Raw genomic sequence first — 17,665 nt, forward strand, 5'->3', positions numbered from 1 at the left:
CATTGATGTGTAAACCTTAGGGATATACTGCCATGGTGCTCTCCATGGCTTGTTCTAGGGGATATTGCAACAAATAGACTTTCTCATGATTAGCTTACCCTGAAGAATATTCTGAAGAATATTCACAAAAAAATTCAGAAAGAATTTGTGCACATTTATGTCAGCCAGAGAACACATCCCTATCTGATGCTGAATTAATTTAAGGTTAGTGACTGCAATGTAAGTGGATTTTAGTGGCTGTAAAATTAGATTCAAATCATCCTACAAGAGTAGGAAGTGTAAAGTAGTTCTATACAATCTAATCTGTCGATCTGAAGGCAGAATTTTTTTATACCATTTTCTTTTGATTTTTATATAGAACTATATCTGCAGGTTATTAACAATTGACTGATATGTTGATGGCTGCTTCTAACGACACCTTTGATAGCAACTTTAGCTATAAAAGTGCCTAATTCTTTCAAGGGTTGGCTTTGCAGTAAAAATAAAAAAACTGTAAAACTGTTTTTCTCTGCACTGTTCAAAACAGATGCCATTCAAGTAAACTCTCAGGAGGAATCTCAAGGCTCAGTTAAATTACCTTTCAGGTACTAGGTTATATATGCAAACTGTTAGTCATTTCTGAAAATAATGTAGAGTAATTATACAATCAAGAAATATAAAAAACCCTTTTCTCCAAAGCCTTTTTCCCTCTCTGCTCTTTATATCCATTCTAGATCTTCTCCACCATGTCATTAAAAGGCTGACATTAAGGCTGGCTATTTGCAACAAATGTCTCAAAATAATAAAATTATACAGCAAAAATGTAATAAGGGGCTTCTTTGTTCAGGTTTTCTCTTGTTTGGTATTATACATGAGATTTCCTGAGAATAAATTCCATGTCACTCTAGTAACCTGATTGCTGAGAGTCTCATACTCTCATCAAGTTGGTATTCTTTAACCACCAAGATTAAATCTATATATTCCATAATGACTCTAATTTTATCTGTTCTTCTAATTTCAAGCGCTTTGTCTTCCCCATTGCCTCCCAGAACTTCAGTAACAGGCTTCACTACATAAGTGTTTTTTACAGCAATAACGAATAGTAAAAAAGGTAGATGACCTGCAGAGTGTAATAATAACTGTAGTTATTGGCAGTTTTTGTAGGGCTACTAGTTAGGCAATTGTTTGGTCAGGTAAGAGTGGGTTAAGGTCTTAGGTCTTATTTATTTCTTGAGATGGATTCATTATCCTGGCAGCTGGCCTGGCTGGTATATGGATCTGGATTATGTAGTCTTCCTGGTTATGTAGAACTCCAGACTGCAGTTGCATAGGCAAGAATGCGGGCAGGGGGGAAATGCCTAGTGCAATACAGTGCTACTTTATTTAGTTTTGTTACGTGCTGGTGGCAGTAAGAGTGGTTGCAAGAACTACATGCATTCCTAATACTTTAGGGACTTGAGAAGTATACACTGATAGGAGGATGAGAGAAAGTAATGGTGGTTTCTCTGGAAATATCTGTCATTCTTGAGACAGCACTGACAAAAATCTGGCTTAGCAGGTTCATCAGTGACTGTCACTGCCTTAGTTCTGGCCGAGCAGCAGGGAGCATTAAGTTTTTAAGAAGTAGCACCTATCACCATTTTTAAATGGACCTGAGAAACAATTATTAATTAATAATTATTGAACATATTTCTATCTAACCTGATTATACCACTCTGGAAAGAGATAGTGGAATTTAAGCTTATTTGATTAAATTCTATACATCTATTCACCTCTTTGACTTGAAGTGTCAACTGATATTTTTTAAAGTTATGCTTATTTAGTTACTCAACTCTGTAAAAAAAAAAAAATTTACTATATTTTGAATTGGTTTTTAATTCCTGTTCCTCTTAAAGAAACATATTAAAGCTCTGCAAAATGAATTTTTAAATATGTGATTGATATGAGTTAGTTAAAAATTCTAATATTTTATAATTCTGCTCCATTTATGCTTTATAGCTGAGTATAAATAATTACTTGGGGTGTAAGACAATGGGGAACACTGTCATTTAAATATGGAATCCTTGGAGATGCATTAATTTAAGAAAATTTTCAGCAAGGTCACAATGATAACTTTAATAATTTACATTTCAGTTTCATTCTGGTATTTCACAATTCCTTTTTTCTGAGTGGTAGTGAAAGGATGTAACATACGTTGCATGGGTTTGGGGAAATTTGCAGTTACTAAAAGCCAGTATTTCTTCAGTGAATTAGTTGTAGTATTAAGGCAGCTTGAACAGCTTTGCTCTTTCTTAATTATGCCACAGATTTTCCTTCTAACAAAACTTATGGAATTAAAACATCTAATTTTATTAATGAATTTGAAAAGCTGATAACAGTATGTGGAGTCAGGCTTTACCACAAAGTATTATTTGAAAGTTTTGTTCCAATTTAGCTTTTTCTGCTGCTACTTTATCAGATTTTTTGAAAACATGAGTAGTACCAAAGTATTTTACTGTTATAAACACAGTTTCACATTACAGAGCAAGAGAATTAACTATATTTTCATGCAAGATTTAAGTCAGATTTTTTACCTTGATCTTAAGAAGTAAAAGATAATTTAAAACAATAGTCCATCAAATTCTTTTTTTCTTGAATTTTCTCAAATAACCTGCACATCACAATGAAACTTGGACTTATATATTGTTCTAAAATACTTTATCTATAAAAAGTTTTTAAATGGCTTATTATTTATTTACTATTTATTTGTTAAATTATTTCATAACTTACTTGAAGTATTTATTAGTGAAAGAGAGTACTTTTCCATGCCCATTTATCATTTATCTTTGTAAATGGTGAAATTCATGCATAAACTCTGGGAAGAATGAATTCTTTTTTTTTTTTTTTTTAAAGATAATAGATGTGCTAGGAAATAGGGGTGAAGATCAAACAGAGAATTTTTTCTTTCTCTGCTCACTTATGCAGCTAAAAAAGTATTTCACCCACTAGTTCACTTGATGTATGTTTTGGTGGTTATATTCAGGAATGTCAGGAAAATGTACATGAATGGAAGAAGAACCAGTGAGAATTTTTACAAGACAGCATTAATATTGATATGATTGATTTTTGACAATTGACTGCTCACAAAGATTGTAGATGGGTATCGGCGTTGTTACATAAATTCCAGGTGTTTTAAATTGATCAGCAGTTTCAGAAACTGCAATTATTCATGCCTAATACTAAAGTCTATGTGTGTATGTGTGCCTGTATGTGTATATCATCTATTTATCTAGGTTTAAGAGTTGTGTATATATGTATATCTATATACTCCAACTCCTGACTTGATTTCAACCTAAACAAGCTTCATTTTTTGGCATTGGACAGCTATGGAACACAAGATTTACCTTGTCCTATTCCATAATTGCCATGAGTTTCTTTAGTCAGCTTAAATAAGGCATTCAATTTGGTTTTTATTTCCATTTCATGTCTGAAAAAGTGACAAATATCCACCTCCAAAGATTTGGCGGATGCTGAGGTATGCACTTTCTGTTTTGTCTGTTTTGTTAAACATTTCTCTGATACTTTGTACAAAGAAATCCTACTTTTTCACTGGAGTGCTCCAGGTGTTTCTGCAGTCTAATCAATAATCTTAAAAAGTAGGTGTGAAAGCAAATGTTGTTAGAGGGGAAAATGGAGATTTTTACTTCCTTCTAAAATATGATAGCACCTGACCCAAAACGTTTCTACTTAATGGACTCTTTGTGTACCAATATTGTTGATAGATACGGGTTTTAACTCTTCTGTTGTGTAGAATCTTCCCTAAATGCTACAATTTCACTTTTTTTGTCATAGCACATTATCCTTATCTGTTTGGATGCTTGTGAGGATTCTTGTATTTACAGTTTTCTTTGATCATTACTAAACTTCAAACAGTTCCTTGAATGCAAGATTTTTTTCCCCTAAATTTTATGTTCTGTATCTATATTTATTTATCAGTCCCTCCTTCCAAATTAGGGCAAATGCTAATGAACTGTCTTTCCCACTAACTAGCTGAAATTCAGTCTCTTGACTTTTTTTTGGACAGCACATAAAAGAAAAGATTTTTGTTTTCCTAGACTGATGAAACAGGTTGGGGAAGAAAGGAAAGGATTATTCTTATCTGTTCAGTCACTGATTGTTGATGGAAGAGGTGACTATTTAGGGCCATTTTCTTACTTAACAATTTATTTACTTAAAAATAATAATCCACAGTAAATTTTGTTAAGAACATTCACTTAGCTTTGAGAATGCAGTCTTGCAGATTATAGGAAGTAAGATTACGTAACATTACTTCTGAGACTAAAATTGTGATCTCTTCTTACATACAATCCTTGTAAATTTGTATTCTGTATTATTTCTGTGAGTAGACTTTGACGTACGATGTATAAGTTCTTTTGCTGCTTGTCTCCAGGCTTTCATCGAGACTTTTGAAATCTTTCAAGAAGTTATTCTTTCCAAAATCTTAACTTTCTGAACTTCTTGTCTATGCATACTTTTACATTCTCTATCATTTTCACTCTCTGAATGTCTTTGAATCTATGCTTAGAATATTAATATTATATACTAAGGTATATGCATTATATTACAGTATGTAAAGTATCTACAGTTAAAACAGACAGGCATTCTACAGCACCGTACCATGCTGGATCTTCAAACTCCTATCATCACTTCTTTTACTATACTAAATAGGATTCTCAGTATGGATTCTGATATGAATTTGAATTGGTTTGTGTGTTTGTGTAAGTGTGGACACACACATGTTTTATATCCAATTTCCAGCTGAGGTTGATCATTTAGTTACTGTCAGTAATGTAATTGATAAATCTGGTAGACATCTGAGCAAGACAGATCAATGTAAGGAATAAATAAAAGGTAACTTATGAATGGTGTCTTACGTGTACAAGTATCTGAAGGGGGAGTGTCAAGAGGATGAGGCCAGCCTCTTCTCCGTGGTGCCCAGCAACAGGACAAGAGGCAATGGGCACAAACGGAAACACAGGAAGTTCCATCTGAACCTGAGGAAAAACTTCTTCACTGTGAGGGTGACAGAGCATTGGAGCAGGTTGCCCAGAGAGGTGGTGGAGTCTCCTTCGCTGGAGATATTCAAAACCCGTCTGGATGTGATCCTGGGCAATATGCTCTAGGTGACCCTGCTTGAACAGGGAGGTTGGACTAGATGATCTCCAGAGGTCCCTTCCAACCTAAACGATTCTGTGTCTGTGTCTGTGTCTGTGAGCATAGAATTTGTCATGGTGTTGGGTATTGGAGATAATGCTGTGAGCACTGCTTGGAGACTGGAGCTCTTGAGGTATGAATAACCTACGATAGAGACAAAAAGAGTTGCTTATAGAGATAAATGCATGAGAGCAGTTCATTACTGAGCACCTCCTCTTGCTTTTCCAGTCATTTAACAGAGTCAGGAAATCAATAATTGTGTTTAATAACCATATTTCAAAATCTCTGCTTTAGCAGTAATTACTTTACAGCATAAATAGTATTCATGAAACTAGAAAATATGTTAAATACATTATTACTGTTGTAAGTTTTACTTCTGAATTTATTAAGTAGTTTGTCATTTCAGATTTTTTGTATTACCATTTGCTATTTCATGTTTGTGTGAAAACTGAGATAAAAAGAATGGAGGTAGAGAGAATGGCAAATCTTTGACTTTGCTTGAAGAATAAAAAACAGTCTACCTACAGTCATCTCAACTAGAAGAACTAAGGCAAGCTGATTGTATCCTTGTTGGAGATGATGAGAGAAGGAGGGTAGAGTGCACCTTGTGCTCCTTGTGTGCACCATGTGCAAGGTGTTCACCTTGCAGTCCTGGTTCTCCTATCCAGGAAGGAGGCCTTTTGAAGTGTACCATGGTATCTTCCTACTCTCTAAAGGAAAACTGCACTCAGTTTTCACCTTCACCTGTGAAGCTGCAGATGGGATGTGCATATGCCTTTCCAACTTGAATCATGATTTCACTCAAAATTTGCCTAAACAGAAAAAAAAAAGATTATTTAACATAGTAAGAAATTATAGCATGTTACAGTACTACATCACACAGAATCAGAGAATGGTTGAGGTTGGAAGGGACCTCTGGAGATCATCTAGTCCAACCCCCCTGCTCAAGCAGGGTCACCTAGAGCATGTTGCCCAGGACTATGTCCAGATGGCTTTTGAACATCTTCAAGGAAGGAGACTCTACAACCTCTCTGGGCAATGTGTTCCAGTGCTCAGTCACCCTCACAGTGAAGAAGTTTTTCCTCAGGTTCAGATGGAACTTCCTGTGTTTCCGTTTGTGCCCATTGCCTCTCGTCCTGTCACTGGGCACCACGGAGAAGAATCTGGCCCCATCCTCTTGACACCTTCCTTTCAGAGCTTTGTACACATTTATTGGATGCCCCCTCAGTCTTCTCTTCTCCAGGCTGAAGAATCCCAGCTCTCGCAGCCTCTCCTCATATGAGGGATGCTGCAGTGCCTTAGTCGTCTTAGTAGCCCTTTGCTGGTCTTGCTCCAGTAGCTCCATGTCTCTCTTGTACTGGGGAGCCCAGAACTGGACGCGGTACTCCAGATGTGGCCTCCCCAGGGCTGAGTAGAGGGGGAGGATTACCTCCCTTGACGTGCTGGCAACGCTCTTCCTAACGCAGCCCAGGATGCCTTTGGCCTTCTTGGCCACGAGGGCGCATTGCTGTCTCCTGGTCGACTTGTCGCCCAGCAGGGGTGACCAGGTGCTTCTCTGCAGAGCTGCTTTCCAGCAGGTCAGCCCCCAGCCTGTCCTGGTGCCTGGGGTTATTCCTCCCCAGGTGCAGGACTTGGCACTTCCCTTTGTGGAACTTCATGAGACTCCTGCTGGTCCATTTCTCCCGCCTGTCGAGGTGCCTCTGAATGGCAGCACAACTATTAGGTGTATCAGCCACTCCTCCCAGCTTTGTATCATCAGCCAACTCGGTGAGGGTGCACTCTGTGTGCCTTCATCCAGGTCTTTGATGCAAAAGTTGAAGGGGATGGGACTCAGTATGGACCCCTGGGGGACACTGCTAGCTACAGGCCTCCAACTAGACTTTACACCACTGATCAGGATCCTCTGAGCTCTGCCGTTCAGCCGCTTCTCAACCCACCGTGCTGTCCACTCATCTAGCCGGCACTTCCTGAGCTTGCCTGTGAGGATGTAGTGGGAGACAGTGTCGAAAGCCTTGCTGAAGTCAAGGTAGACAACATCCGCTGCTCTCCTCTCATCTACCCAGCGAGCCATTCCATCATACAGGGCTATCGGATTGGTTAAACGTGATTTCCCCTTTGTGAATCCATGCAGACTGCTGTCAGGATCTGTCCTTCATGGGCTTGGAAATGGTGTCCAGGATGAGCTGCTCCATCACCTTTCCAGGGAGGGAGGTGAGGCTGAGTGGCGTGTAGTTCCCTGGGTCCTCCTGCTTGCCCTTTCTGAAGAACAGGGTGATGTTTGCTTTCTTCCAGTCCTTCCGGACACCTCTCCCGATTGCCACGGCCTTTCAAAGATGATGGAGAGCGGCCTAGCAATGACATCTGCCCCATTCATTAGTGGGCCCACATTTTCTCTAGTCTCCCCTTTGTTGCTGATGTGTTTGAAGAAGCCTTTCTTGTTGTCCTTGACATCCCTTGCCAGACTAAATTCCAAATGGGCCTTGGCCTTCCTTATTGCATCCCTGCATATTCTGGCAACATTCCTATATTCCTTGCGAGTGGCCTGTCCCTGGTTCCAGCTTCTGTACACTTCCTCCTTCAGTCTGAGTACTTCCTTCTTCTGTGTGAGTTTTGCCAGGAGTTCCTTGTTCAACCATGCAGCTCTCCTGCCCCCTTTGCTCAAATTCTTGCTCATTGGGATGCACTGTTGTTGAGCTTGGAGGAGGTGATCCTTGAATATTAACCAGTTTTCTTGGACCTTCCTTCCTTTTAGAACCTTATGCCATGGGATTCTCCCAAGAAGGTCCCTGAAATGGCCAGAGTTTGCTCTGCAGAAGTCCAGAAATGATATCCTTATGAAATCCTAAAAATATATCTATAAAAACTGCAAACAATTCACTGCAGAAATTGTGATATTAATTTAAAATATTATCACTCAACAGCAGTTTCTTACATCCAGTGGCAGAGGTAACAACAGGTGGTGTGAGCAGAAGAATTTATGTAGTCTATCTGTTGACTTTTTACAGAACCAGTAACTTCAAGCAGGTAGTCTGTAATCATCAACTGAGGGTGGTAACACCTCTTCCTTCTGTGAGCAGCTGATCATAGACACTCAGTCTATATTTCTGTAATGAGATTGATAGATTACCAAATCTCCAATTCAGTGTAAGAAAATTGCTTTGGTCATTGTTCGGATTGCTTCTGTATATGTGTAATGAACATGCCATTTACAAAATATGATATATCTAAAAATATTTTAATATAATTTAAGGTATAGCAATTGATGTTAAAGCAACACTTCAGCTTTTGCTTTGCTATTATCTAGTTAAAAGGATCAGTATTGTTAAAGTTCTTTGTTATACTTCCAAGAAAATATGTGTAAAAAAACCTACCTGACTCTGCAACTGTACTCATATGTAAGTAGTTCTACTGTCTTATCGAGATAATTTTCCTTAACTTGAACAATGACTTCAAAATTTGTACTTGATGAGGTCTGTGTATACTACCTGTGTATGTGTACTCTTACAGTATGTATTCTTTTTATTTGCCTAAAAGGTAGGATTTACCAGTAGTATGCTTTACATAATATGCTACTTTTCAAAGCCACTAGAACAGACATTTTGTCTATATTGTTCTTGCAAAAAAAACTTACTTTTGATTATTTTCCTCTTTGTAAAATGTGTTCACCAGGTATCTTCAGATCTTTCAATGGTAGGGGGTGCACCAGTTCTTACTGTAGAACCAGATGATGCAGTCGCATACACTTTGACTGTTTCTCCGTGGAAACGAGGAATTTTTCAAGGTACAATGTAGATTTCAAATATATAAAATACTTATAAATTAAATCTGTTTTTTACAGTTTTGAACAGTTTTTAAACAGTTTTTTACAGTTTTTTATCAGATTAAATCTGTTTACAATTAACCCACATTTCTGTTCAACATAACATTTCTTCTGGAAGTAAGGCTATAATTGTTGCTGATGGTGTTTTTTAAACTTGTGCATATTTTTATTTTTAAAGGTATATTACTGCTAACAAACTGGGCAGGTGCTTCAAAAATACAAGCATAAGCATTTAAGTGGACTAATATAATTTAACTAGGTGGGAATTCATGAGTTTGAGTTTTCCCCAAGTTATCAGGTCTATACCTAATTTTCCAAATAAAGTTGAATAGCTGTAGCACTAAGCACTAGCAGAACCAAAAATTTAAAGGTGGAGACCAGAATTTCATTCTTTTCCTTAACTAAGGTTTAACTTGTTGCTTACAATGCCAGAGCAAATAGGTAGGAAGTAATGAACTCTGATTCTTTCTTTGGTAGTTGAGACATACAAAGGCTAGGAATTCTAAAATTAATTCCAAATAATTTGTATAAGTCTGTGTGCTAGTATTCTTATGGTACAATAGCAAGACCCCTGCTTAACTAATGTCAGTGTGTCACATTTCATGTTTTGTCTTGAAAAGGAATTTTTTTTAGATAAATGAAAAATTTTCACCAGGTAAAAAAATGACTTCAGCATTCTCAAATATAGTAATAATTCTAGATTATATTACAATTCTATGATGTTCAGTTCATCTGAGAAATATGATTATGAAAATTAGACTGTACAGTCAGATTTTTCCTCTCTTGTAGAGTAGGTGTTGTAGCGCTTAGCAGAGAGAAGTATGGTCTGTGAAGAAGAGAATTACAGGAACAAGATCCGTTAAAGTAACTGAATTTTGCTCAGAAAACTGTAATTTAAGCAACTTCTTAAAGAAAAGGGTTGCTATGCAATATTGGAGAAATCTCTTAGTCCAAAATGCTCCGTGTGTTTTCTTGGTATTTTTTGGTTCCTAACTGTAAATACTCGATTCTGCCACCTTCTTAGACATCTGAGTTTAATGACAGCTGTTTTCTCAACATTAAAAATCATGTCAGTCTTATCTCTGACTATCCCAAAGTAGTTGATTCTTTTAACCATTTTGGTTTTAATATCTCATATGTAAAATACAGGTAAATTGTAGGTAATAATACCATCTCAGTTCAAGCTGAGTTGTGAAAATAAATTAATAACTGTGTAAAAACTTGGTCAGGATCTGCAGGAAGACTTCAGTGCCTTCTTGCTAAATCAGTTGCCCTAAAACAAAATCTGTTTTCTCTAAATAAGTCTACTCTCTCAGAGTGGAATTTGTAAAAATCAGTCAAAACCGTGCACTAGGAAATATTGAAGAACCATATATTAAGTTATGCCTTTTTGGTGGGTTTTAAAGACTCATGAATATTCTTGCCTTCTGGCTTACTGAATCCACAATTCTTTACACATAGTGAACCTCTTCATAGAAGGGATTCCAAAGAATCCACCATACAGCAGTTTAATGCCAGGTGGCAAGAGCCATGCCTGGAAGAGGAGAAACCTGCACATTCACATTGATGTCTCCTGTGTTCTGTCATTCCTAACTTCTATTACAATGGTCTCATTATGCTTGCAATTATTAAAGGTTCACTGAGTGAGGGAGAACAGTCAGTCTCTCTAACCTGCCAGCAAAGTTATTTGCTCAAAAGCTGGGAAGATACATGTACTCTTTTTTTTTTTTTTTTTTCAAAAAACAGTTCATATATGTTATGTTTTAGAATAACTTGATAAAATGCTGAAGTTACTCTTTGAAAAGAGACAGGGCCCAGTTATCTACCCTGCACCCCTGGCACAGTGCTTGCTTTAATCACTAAAATAGGAATTCATGGTCACTTTTTCTCCAGAACAGGGATGTTTTCAGTTATATCACAGAAAGGTATGTGCGTTCACTGTAACCATTCAGCTATTGCAGAAGGAGAGAGAGAGGTGGAGGGAAGAAAGGCCACTTTTGCAGTTTTGAAAGGTGGCAGCTGATTTTATGGTCTGATGTTGGGTATGATATAAACCTAAGCACCAGATGTCTTGTCTCAGGTGACATTGGTTAGAAGTGCTTAGTTTGTGGCTTCAGATAGAACTGAAATCAGTCTGCTTCATATTGTGCAAGTCTGGGAAGTCTTACTTTTGCCTCAAAGTAGATTTTCAGCTCCTAAGGAAGTTTAGTGTCAAGTCTGAAGAATGTTTGAATTTTGGGCATTCATAGGATTGTTCACAGCCAGGCTGGTGTTTGAGGATCATAGATTGGATGTAGGTGACTCAAGTGGGAATCAGTATGTGGGAATCTTAGTCCTTTCTAGGTCCAAGATGCCACAGGTGAAGTATAATTCAAACACCCACAAAGATACTTTTAATTCAGTGTGGTGAATGTGTTTGGAGGGAGTGATCCAGGGTGTCTCATGTTGAATTATGAGGATAAAAAACAATGCTGAAAAGATATCTACAGATTGGGTACCATTCATTTTCTGGGGAAAAGAAAGCAGCTATTTTGATATTTAACTGAAGACTATATCATAGTGTTGATGGACAACTTGAAGTTTAAAACTCCCTAAGTTGTATTTGACTTTGTAGTCTTGCCCTTTTTCTAATATCATTTTTGTCATTTTAAAATAAATTGCATATATTTATACCTGATAAAAGGGCTATTGCCATATAAACTGTTGTATGGAGTAAATGATTTGCGTTTTTCCTTTACATTCAAGGTCTTTTTTTGCTGCAAAATTATGTAGCCTCAAAATTGTATTTCTTCTGCAATTTTAAAATTATTAAGCTAAAAATGAGCCCAGTTCTTTTCAAAAGTCCATTTGGATGCATTCCAATAGAAGGCAATTATATTCTTCTGTTGGCTTGTATCTGTATGATGGCTTTTACAGAAAAATGATAGCTAATACACTTTTCAACTCAAGGTTCTGGTACAAGATAAAATTCTTCAGCAGTATATTTTCTAAGTAATGGAGCAACTTGCCTTAGATTTGATAAAGCATCTTCTGCATAATACTTCATCTTTTGTCAAACTCCATCCTGGGCAATGTGCTCTAGATGACCCTGCTTGAGTAGGGGGGTTGGACTAGATGATCTCCAGAGGTCCCTTTCAACCTCAGCCATTCTGTGATTCTATAACTCTTATCTCTGCTTCCCACAGAACATCCAGAATAGCCCAAAACTCATAGTATTTGTTTAAGAAATACCCAACTATTGTAGTCAGTGTCCTTCTGCACATGAAAATTAACTGGCTTATGGAAAGGAGCTTTCTAATTTTGTGTATCACCTTTTATTTATTTTTGAAGTGTATCTGTATTAATAGGCAGTACTTTTCTATGCTACCTAGAGCTTTTGAACCTTGAATTGAGAAAAACAACAGAAATTACAGGCTATGCCACATCAGGCTGCAGCTGCAAGACATCTTTAATAAGATGCCGACATCTTTAATAAAATGATATTGAAGATGCCAGTATATTCTGGTCTGTAAGTGAGTTTATTAAATTTTTTTTAACAGTGTTTCCCTTCAACACTTGTGTATCATCTGATTAAAAAAAAAATACTATTTGTTTCTATTTACCAGAATTACGTAAATTAATCTACTAACTATCTCTGTTTAATGGAATCATATAATGGCATGTGTGAGTAAGTCTGTCTGTAGCTTCTCTTCGCCATTGCTGTATTTCTAGCATCTGTAGGTATCTTGCTTTCAGCACTCCCTCTTTAGTTCAGACAGCCTTGCAAATTGAGACCAGTTCATAAGTAATTGAGACAAAGTTGGAAGGATCTTCTGGTTACTTGATTGCAGTGAATGTCTCTGGCCTGCCACTGCTGTTGGACCACTGGAACTGGCTGCTCCATTTGTACATGCCACCCCCTGGCCAGGTAGTCACGAGCATACTGATAGCACCTTTTCTAGTGCAATAGTCCCCGTGTTCTGCAGGTCAGTACCAGGCAGCATCTAAATGTTGCCATCTTACCTGGTCCTCATTTGGAGAAATCTCTCTTTATGGTATATCAAGTCCTTATCTCATGCCCACTGTATCTGAGACCCTTGTCTGCTGAATAGAGGCACTGAGCTTTATTTGCACAGAAACAATCTGCATAAATGCATGGTCCCCTGCCCTTTCATTACATGTTTTCATCATCAAGAGTATTACAATAGTGAGAATTATAAATAAGACAGCTTCCTTTGCTTTATTAAATGGCACCAAATTGTATACAAATGACACTTGGCAGGATTTTCCACTTGCAGAAGAGGACTTTCCTCCTCTGTATGAGCCTTAGAACACACTCTGCTCCCTTTTCATTGATACAGGGAGCAATTCATCTATTCCTAGTATACTACCAAGAACTAGGATTTATAGGAGCAGTTTAGAACTTTCATATATTTTCACTGAAGTTTTTCCTATGCAAAATAGATCATAAAGATCCTGCATTGTAACCTACAATAAATATATTTTTGTTAGTAGAAAAATTGGCAGTAGAAAAATTGACTAAAGCTATAGCTTACATAAATTATACGCATTTTTAATTTCTGTCTTCTGTGGAACTTCTCTTGGACTGCATTATGATGAATTATTGATTTGTAGGCCATTACATCAGGAAAAAAGACGTCCCCTTCCCCTCCCCCCAAAACCTATGTTCATTAACATCATGTTAGTGCATTTAAACCACAGGCCAAACATTTCCAAAACTTTCCAAACTTGTATGATGAATTCCATGATGACATAGCCTTCTGCAGTTGTTTGCAGTCAACATGTTGGGATATTGTGGGCTTCTGGTATCTCTCTGCACCGCAAAATAATTATGCACAATACACATCTTTCAATTCATGCATTCAAATTATACAGAAAGAAAAAATGTGAATATTTTTTGCTTCCTTAACTGGTTGCAGGATGGGGCATTACAGTGTATAGCCATTGACTCACAGTCTAACTTGGTGTTGCTATTGCAATTGTATTGGGAAATAAAATAGCCTGCATCTATTTAAAGGGATGCAGCTTCTTTGAAACAATAGAAAACAAGGATTTAGTATTAATTGTGGGCTGAAGTTGTATAAAAGATTTAAACATTGCATACTAAAGCTAGAAATTCGCAGTGACATTGTTGTATCAGCAAAAAGGAAAACTCCCATAAATTAAGTCTTTTTCAGTTCTTCATTTTCAGTGTAATTTTAGGAATATTTACATCATTGCTTTGGCAAGACTTGTATTTTTATTATGAAATGCATATCTGCCGAAGGGAAACTGAAAACCAGGCTGGTATTTTCCAAACCATTTAATGGTGGCATAGTTATGTCGCTAACTGAATCAGTGAATGCTGAACCTCTGTGATGTAAGTGTAATGTTTTTTGTTTTGAATGAATGCTTTTACAAATTATCAGATATGACATTTTCACAAGTCATATTGTCAGATAATGTGTATGGCACAAAAGTCAGAACGAACCAACCAGAAAGGCAAAACCCAATGAGGGCTGTGATTCTTGAACAAATTATCACATCAGCTGCTTTGCAGCATTGATATGATAATAAGAGATATTGTGTCCTTTACTGGAGGAAGTGAAAGCAACTGTGGGTTCTGTAGAATAATAGCCCATTCACAGGCATTTCTAGCAGATAGACTGGTAACTTGTTATTCCATGGTACTTCATGTATCAAAGCTCTTCCATAACAGAGAAGCCAACCGTAGAAGATCCCTATGAAAACCTGTAAGCATGCTTACTTTTTAGGTAATTTTAAATCTGTCATTTTTGATGCAGTGTTTATGCATCCCAATGTCTTCGTGTATTACCTGGTAGGATGTTTACTATTTTTTAATTATTTTTCATTATATAAAACTACTTCTCCTACCCTGCAAAGCGTCTTTTGATCGGATTTTTTTGGAGCCCATAATTTGAATAAGTGCCTATAGTTATGTATCAACAACTATCTTAATCTCCTGTATAATAGTAGTCGTTGGATCTCATTGTTCACTCCTGAACCAGGAGAATGTTCTGCTTAGAACAATAGTATACTTGTTAGGGAAACATTCAGTCTTAATTTAAAAACTCAAGTGATGCAGAGTTTATCATTTACTATTTATCCTCACTGATAAGGATTCTGCATGCTATATCTGACTTGAAATTAATATACAATTTTTTTTTATTTGCAGTTCTTACCAGCAATGATTTTCTTTTTTTTTCCTTGATAAAATTTTTGAATAACTAAATGGATAATGATAATGATCAAAATGATAAATGGATAATGGATAATGATAAAATTTTTGAATAACTTTTTGAATAACTGTTTAAACTAGTAATAGATACTTTGGTACCCATGAAGATGATGAAGCACAGTTTATGAATATTTTAAGACTGAACAGATAAACTCATTTTAGAAATGTATGACATCTGTAGTAGAACTGATTTTTTTAAACTGAAATACTTTGACAGATTTAATTGAATGCCTTGCACAAATCTAAGTACATTATATCAATCCAGTTACACCTTTATCAGTCAAGATTTTAACCTCCATAGTATTAATTCTGTTTATCTGAGATCTGTTTTTCATAAAGAAAGCAAATTTAGTGTCAGCAATTAAAATACAATTCTATCGTAATTTTTTGATTATGTGAGTGTTGGATTATCAGCACAGTGGTTTATTAAGTTTAGTGGTTTGCAGTTACCACATTTCTCTCAATAGCTTTTGAAATGTTCCTTAGCGTTAGCAATTTAGTGTTCTGGAACTTTTCAAGCAGTCCAAGATTTACTGCAAATAAATATTACTTATTAAGAGTTATTAAGACAATTATTTCAATGCTTTTGAAAGGGCATTTTGTACAGAGCTAGAAATGTTAAGTTTGCTTTACTATCCCCCTACTCACTGGTGAAAAAAAGCTTTTAAACTGTGCGTGTGCTCTCTTGCTCAGTCTTACACACACGGGCATGCAGGCACACACAGTATGCAAACAACTGATAAAGAAAACTCTCCACTGTCACTGCAAGCAAAGACTATAAGGGGAAATTAATTAAGCTTTAAAATTAAATGAAATATAAAATGTTCTCTACTGAAAGGAGGCTGTAGAATCTATGTATTTAGTACTTTCCAGCATTTACTCATGTATTTTTAATCAACTTTATAGTTATTATCTTGCTTTTTTCTTTTTGCTCGTATGCTTATAATTGTTGACATCTCTCAAGTATATTTATGATAAGGATGGTATTTAAAATTAATAAAGTCTTTCTTTTGCACTTTTTCTGCTCTGTAATATTGTGTTGCAATAGACCAAAATTATACAATTATATATTGAGTCATAAAATCAAATTAACTACTTGTTATTTATCCTAAGATCCATTAACTACTAGTGCCATCAAAAAACTCTTCCATCTCCTGCATCAATATTTATATATATTAAGCATTTTCTCCAAACTTTATTCATCTGAACTTTCCATAATGACTCTTTTTTATTATATGAATGCATCCACTTTCTCTCTGAAGATACTTCTTTCGATACTCAATATTTTCTTGAAATTGCAGTAGCTCCTGCTTATTCAGATGCCAGTTCTGGCTTCTATACTGTGATTAATTTTAGGAATTTGTAAAAATTTTCTATTTAAAATAAAATTTTATTATTAGGAAGCTATAGATCTCTTTAGCAGAGGAAAGATCTTGGAGTCTAATATTTTTTAATTTAAAAAGTATGTAGTTCCCTCCTCTGAATTTAAATACATGTCTATTTCTGTTTTTACTGTTTTCAATTTTGGTTTATTATAGTTCTGCTACCGAGTTGCTGTCTCACAGGAAATAAAGAGACAGTGCCAGAGTGAAGATGATGAACCTTGTTTTCCTGTAAAGTTTCAGTGTAATCCTTCTTAGCAGAAATAATTTGTCAGTATTTGCCATGTCAAAATTGCCACCTAATGTAACTACCATACGGCATATGATGAAAAATGTTGCTTTTTTAAGACAGCATTGTGAGTTCTTGGTAGCATTTGCCTTTAGCTTTGTCTTATCTCTTTTTTCTGTTAAGAGTAACATCTTTCTAGTATAATAATATTAGCAAAACTATAACCAGAAAACGGTAGTTTATTAAAACTGATCTTTTGTGAAATGAAATGAAAAAACGGAAGGTTTAAAGTTTGCATACAGCCTGCTGCAGAAGTGTGTCATTAAGACAGGAAAGCTAAGGCTCAAGTACTGTAAATGACACTGCTGTGTACAGGTATGTGTATAGGAAGCCTGGTTAGTCCCTGGCTGGGAAAGCCTCAGGAACTTCCTGAGCCAGTGAGCTGGGTGGTGCCAGCTCTACTCATTGTGGCTCTCTTTCCCAGGGTCTCTGTGCCCCTTCCTTGGCTTGGCTGGGGCTTGACCTCTTCTCTCTTGACTTTTCCCACCATCTACTCAGGCTCAGGCCACATGTTATTGCCTTCCTTCTGCATGTGCCTGGAAGGGTGCCCAGTTACTACTTCTGCTCCTGGAATGCATCTGTGCTCTTTTGGCAACGTATTTTGCAGCCCTCCCCCAGTAGTGCAGTGTGGAGGAGCGCATTGTAGAAAATCGGCTCAGAAAGCACATGAAAATGCAGCAGCTCCCTAAATTGCCTTTAGCTAATCCTCCCAGTAAGGTGGTAAATAGAACCAGTCTGGGAACACAGCACAGTGTGACTTGTTA

At 36.6% G+C, this 17,665-nt stretch overlaps 1 protein-coding gene across 4 annotated transcripts in view; it reads left to right on the plus strand.

The window, feature by feature from the left end:
* The window catches only part of CFAP47 (cilia and flagella associated protein 47), a 360,791-nt gene that overhangs the window by 189,388 nt on the left and 153,738 nt on the right, over positions 1-17,665 (plus strand). For all 4 annotated transcript variants that reach the window (XM_068916942.1, XM_068916957.1, XM_068916948.1 and 1 more), the window contains one exon: positions 8,842-8,953. In XM_068916942.1, coding sequence (XP_068773043.1) covers positions 8,842-8,953 — 112 coding nt within the window. The remainder of the gene's footprint in view (positions 1-8,841; positions 8,954-17,665) is intronic.

Source organism: Struthio camelus, chromosome 1 (genome assembly GCF_040807025.1).
Source record: "Struthio camelus isolate bStrCam1 chromosome 1, bStrCam1.hap1, whole genome shotgun sequence".
Lineage (NCBI taxonomy): Eukaryota > Metazoa > Chordata > Aves > Struthioniformes > Struthionidae > Struthio > Struthio camelus.